The sequence below is a fragment of the Octopus bimaculoides genome, chromosome 4 (assembly GCF_001194135.2).
Source record: "Octopus bimaculoides isolate UCB-OBI-ISO-001 chromosome 4, ASM119413v2, whole genome shotgun sequence".
Taxonomy (NCBI): Eukaryota; Metazoa; Mollusca; class Cephalopoda; order Octopoda; family Octopodidae; genus Octopus; species Octopus bimaculoides.
Window position 1 is genome coordinate 147,640,483 of NC_068984.1, and position 5,527 is coordinate 147,646,009.

The 5,527-nt window shown below is 34.4% G+C and overlaps 1 protein-coding gene across 1 annotated transcript in view; it reads right to left on the reverse strand.

Annotated features, from left to right (window-relative positions):
- Nucleotides 1-3,060: 3,060 nt before the first annotated feature.
- Nucleotides 3,061-5,527, reverse strand: part of LOC106884260 (uncharacterized) — an 86,197-nt gene continuing 83,730 nt past the window's right edge. Inside the window, exon 4 of the mRNA XM_014935543.2 lies at nucleotides 3,061-3,676. Coding sequence (XP_014791029.1) covers nucleotides 3,600-3,676 — 77 coding nt within the window. The 3' untranslated portion in view covers nucleotides 3,061-3,599. The remainder of the gene's footprint in view (nucleotides 3,677-5,527) is intronic.

Sequence of the window (5,527 nt, forward strand, 5' to 3'; positions counted from 1 at the left end):
GCCGAGTTCCTTTCGAGCATTGGGCCTCATGGAAGCAAAGTAGCTGTGCTCCATTCAAGTGTTGGTCCCCACGGAGGCAATGACCAAGACCTTTGGCATTATGTTGTGCTTGAGAAGAAAAAAATCAGTTATGGAAGATACCGGTGTCATGTAAAAGCACCCATTACACTCTCGGAGTGGTTGGCGTTAGGAAGGGCATCCAACTGTAGAAAATTATGCCAAATCAGACTGGATTCTGGTGCAGCCTTCCAAGCATGCCAGCCCAGTCAAACCATCCAACCCATGCCAGCATGGACAATGGATATTAAATGATGAATATATTAAGAATGGACAAAAATATAATCCTCCTTACTCATTGAAAACAATATTAAAATATATAAAATATTGTAAATACTTAAGACTTATAATTCGCTTAATATCTGAGCGTAGAAAATACAGTAAATCCATATTGAAGTTTAAAATCCAGAAGTTGATATCTGACGGCCTTTTCTGAGGACATAGTGGTGCAAGTATGAATTTAGATTTTATTCAATAACACTGCCTCCTTCATCAAGGAAGATTCAACCGATAAGATTACATTTGTTATGAGCTATGGTGGAATCCTTTGCTGACAACCTTTCTAAAGAGTTACATTTATTATTCTGGCGGATGTTTTCGTTTTATATCAAACTACTATTGAGAAGAAGCTGTTAATAATACTAGAGGTGGTCAGTTGAAGAAGGACTAAACTGAATTTCATATTTCAGATGTACTGGAATTATGGTTTCACTGTGTAGTTTATGTAGAGTTAACTAAATGCTTAAGGGTCGAATAATACCTGTGTCTACAAGAGAAGATGACATCCAAAAACTTATTTAACATTGAGTAGTTTATGCAGAATAGTTAAGGATTCCCAAATACAAAGAATACATTTACACGTGTGTGAATTATAAGTTGGGTGGGGAGTGCTTCTATTGGCCAAGATAATTTATACTGTACATTTTGTACTTTATGGTTGTGGATAGTTAAAGATGTAGATAATATTAATAAAAGAATTCATATGTGCATGATATCTACGGTTAAAATCTACAGTACTCCCTGCATATATCATTACATTTTATACATTCGAATATCGTTTTTAATAAGTCGGGCTACATTTTTGTACACTCTTAAAATATTAACATATTCATATATTCTTCCCTCTTCATAGTCACCCACGTCTCGCATTGACAATCAAAAGGTCCCTTGATAGCGTTGAGTTGAATGCAGTGCTGAAATCTTTGGATATGAAATCTGGGTTTACACATACATAAAAAAATAGGAATAAACACTAGTTTATATTAAAAGTTCCCCTGCACATTTCAACAATTGCGATCGAAGTTCCAAATGTATTTAGATACTCAACTATAATGTATCCTCAAAGAACACTTTATTGTATCAAATTACAGATGTCCCAATAAACACAATAAAGTGTTCCGTAAGGATCCGTTGTGGTTGAGCATCTGTATGCATGGGGAACTCCAACTGCAGGGTTTCAAACAACCATAATATTAATTTGTATTTATTCTAATTTTCCCATATTTGTTTGGTAACTCATAACTAACAAAAAGCAGACTGGGCAATGGAAACCTACGTAAAGCTCTCCACACAACAGTAGCAGCCAGTAATACGTGCACACACACACTGGATAAAGAGAGATAATTCTAGGTGAAGCTAAAGTAAAAATTAGAATTAGTTCCCTTCAAAGACAAATTCCATTACCTCTTTTCATGCGAGTTTCATATTTTAGACAATGACGTGACGAGACGATTTTATTTACTTAATTTTACTAATACACGACTCCCAGTCAAATAAAAGGCACCAAAACAACAACTTAGCTGAAATATTGATTCACTACCATTTCTTCAATGAAGAGGTAAAACCTAACGAAGCTTTTTTTCCCTCTGAAAACGCAAAATACAATCGTTTCAAAACATGGACAAAAAATAACGAAACAGAAATTACTTTATAAGTCGTAGAGGCTGTTCAGAAATTACGATAAAGAGGAACGGGGCCGATATATGTTTCGATACCCCACAGAATGCAAGAAGACTAAATAGTTCAACTAATGACTTTTCAAATAATGTAAAAACTTGTCACCATTAAATACTAAGATATTTGAAGTGGGTTTTTGGTTTTATGTGTGTATGGTCGTCTTATTTTCATAAAATGTGCTCAGCAGTCCAGGCTTTGTAAGTTAAGAAACTATGTAAAAAGAATTCTTCATATTCCAACCAGAACTTGTTGGGTGACTCACGACCTCCAAACCAATGACCATTTATTACAATGGTTTTTACCAGCGACCCTTCCAAATTCGTCCATCGAAATCTTCTGGTTCCTCGCTTGGTATCACTTCCGGCGTTACACGCATGTGTCTCATGTCTATAACTTTCCCTTCCAAATAGATTTTATTATTTAACGTAAATCTTCTTCCTTTCCTCTTGGTTAATTTATTATAATCACCTCTTCTACCTTCTGTTGGTTCCATTGCTCTGAATAGGAGAAGAGAAATATAGAGCAGATCCATTGACCCACGGAGCTTCCATCGTCACGTATTTCATTCATCGCCTCCACCTTTTTTCCTGGAGAGAATGTGCTTGTCCGTGTCGTTTGTTAGGACCTGGTGTCTTCCCATTTCTTCTGTTCCAATGTTAATGGATACATAAATCCGTATAAAAAATACCGAGCCTTGACATCTTTTCTGTTCGGATGTCAGCGTCAATTTTCTGTTCGAATTGATTTCGTATTCAGTGTTATAACATCTTTATCGGCTAATTAATGACGTGAAAGTAATTTTCGCTGTAAATCAATCAATAAATAAAGAGTTATTAGTAATTAAACTTTAAAAATTTTGGTAACTTTAGCCAATTGTAAGCCACAGACACTTTCATGTCTGTTTCGATAGTAACAAGAGGACATAAAACTTGCCTATTTCTTTGAAAAGTCTGCGAGGAAGCACCTGTTGATAACAGTGTTGTTTACTGGTTTCTTTTCGTCATTGAACAGAGGTGGTTGTGCTAAAAATAACAGCTAAATAAGATATTTTCGATAAATCTTTCAATTTAAAGTTTATTTGCCAACATCTCACTCAGAGAATTAAAACTGTTTTTCTCTTTTAAATAAACATAAACATTTAATTACTCGAAAGAAAATTACCGGAGAACTTTCGTGCTAAAAATAACAGTTAAATAAAATTTATTTACATGAAAGAAAACTACCGGAGACAACAAATATTGACAACATGTTATTTTCAGGACGACAAAATTTGCAGTAACGTACAGAATGACAGCTTCCAAACCCTGTTTCCTGACTGGGTGAAAATGCTCAAACTTTGAACCTCTAAAACTTTTTAAAAACATTTTTCTGGAAAAAAAAATGAAATAACTCCAGCAATTCAGTTTGGGCAAGTGTATTAGAAATTTTAAAATTTTCAGTAAACTTTAATTTTTGGAGCCAGTGGCATCCAAACAGAAAAGATCCGAGCCTTGCAACACAGTAAACAAGCATAGTTTGGGCAGCTGAGCATCGTTAGGGGTTATTGGGGGACACACCAACTGTATTTTACAACTGAGCATATCGTGTTAGCCAAGATCAGTGACGAATGAATCAGAGATTGATGAGGCTACATGTATTGATCCAAAGTACTGCATTGACAGAACTGTAAAAAAACAAAAAAAAACATCAGACAAAGTATTTGTTGTAAGTTCAAATCCCAGCATGGCCACTCAGCTAAAAGTCTTCAGGCTAAGTTTCTAGTTGAAAGATACTTTCCTCCTATCCCATCAGTCTTTGAGACCTTATGTCGGGCTGCTGCCTTCCTTCCTGACTAAAAGCAAATGTTTAAATCAAAACTCATACATAAATAGTTCAACTTACCCTATTTGCTTGCAAATAAGAAGCATTCTTGCATAAGATGTACCCCTATTTTACAAGCATATTTTGTGGGAAACGACAAATTTAGTACACTTCATCATACACCTAGAATATTACTTTTCCAGATCTGGTGACATACTTCACTCTCTGTGTAATGTTTAGGGATGGAATCATGGTGTGGGTGTAGAGTTTCTTTCTTATGAACAAATGTAGGTGAAAGTTAGTTAAACTTTCACCAACATCCGCACATGAATATATACTGTTGGTGCTAAGAAGAGCATTCAACCATAAAAATCATGCCAAAACTAAGATGTTAGAGTAATATGGGGTACTTTGACCGGCCAGATCCTGCTGAACTGTTCACATGGAAAATCAATTGGATATAAAATTATGATGATGATCCTTCATGATAAGATGTTACTCAAGCGCTGAGTTTTCCAATTAGTATGTATTTTACTCGTCAGAAGGCATCATGTGAAGGTTTCATTTTTGAAGTTAACCCATTCTTGCAGATTGTCTGTTGAAACTGACAATTTATAAGGGTATAAAACTTGATACAAATTATGACTTGTGTATGATCTCTATTAAAGAATGAAACATGTTCTTAATGCATATGCAGTCTGTATCAAACAGAAATCAATGAAGTTTTTTTTCAGTTGTTATTTAGGTCAAAATAATATCTGACTTTTCAGGCAATTTCATTCACTAGAAAAATTTTGGCATGAATGGGTTAAGGCAGATATTACACTGTTTTGAGATTTTATCAAATTCGTAGCATCTCAAACAAAGCCTGTAGTTCTTTGTTTCATTAATATATGCCTCTCTACTATCCATATCACGTTATATTTGATGCTACCATCTTTCAATTGGATCTGGTATTTTCTCATCTGGACATTTCATCCTTCTTTCTTCACTTTGTCTTTCTCTTCTTTTATTTTTTTTACCACCCCTAAACACCTCCCCATCTTAACTTCTTTTTCTTCTCCTTTATTTTTTTTTTTATTCTACTGCCTATTAATTTTGTTTGTTCTTTTTATAAGAAGTTGCTCACCATTCACTCAAACTTTTCTCATTTTCAAAGAAAAAAAGGGGGGGGTTGGGTATAAAGAGATCTGTGAGCAGTTTACCATGAACTTCGTTCGTGCACAATTTAACTGATTCTGAAAGACAGAGACAGAGAGAAACGAGAATCAAGTCCAGCATGTGACTGGTGTTTTATTGATTAATTCCAAAAGAATGAAAGTTAAAGCTCAACTTAGCTGGATTTTAAGTTTGTGTGTGTGTGTGTGTGTGTGTGTGTGTGTGTGTATAAGGGGTGTGCCATCTGGGTAGGCAACCAAGGAAGTGCCTACTCAGATCAAAACTATAATTATTAAATATAAAATGTAAGTGATTTCCAATTTATTATAGAAAATTTCTAATTAAATACATGGAACTCATTGGTATAATTCAGTAAAAGATTATTATTTTAGTATAAGACAGGATATATATATATATATGTATATATATATATAATTTATATAAGGGCATTAACTATATAGTAATGCCTCACGCTTAGAGGGACTAAATATGTTGCTTATTTTTGGGTAGTTTTTGACTTATTTAGTCCCTCTAAGCGTGAGGCATTACTATATAG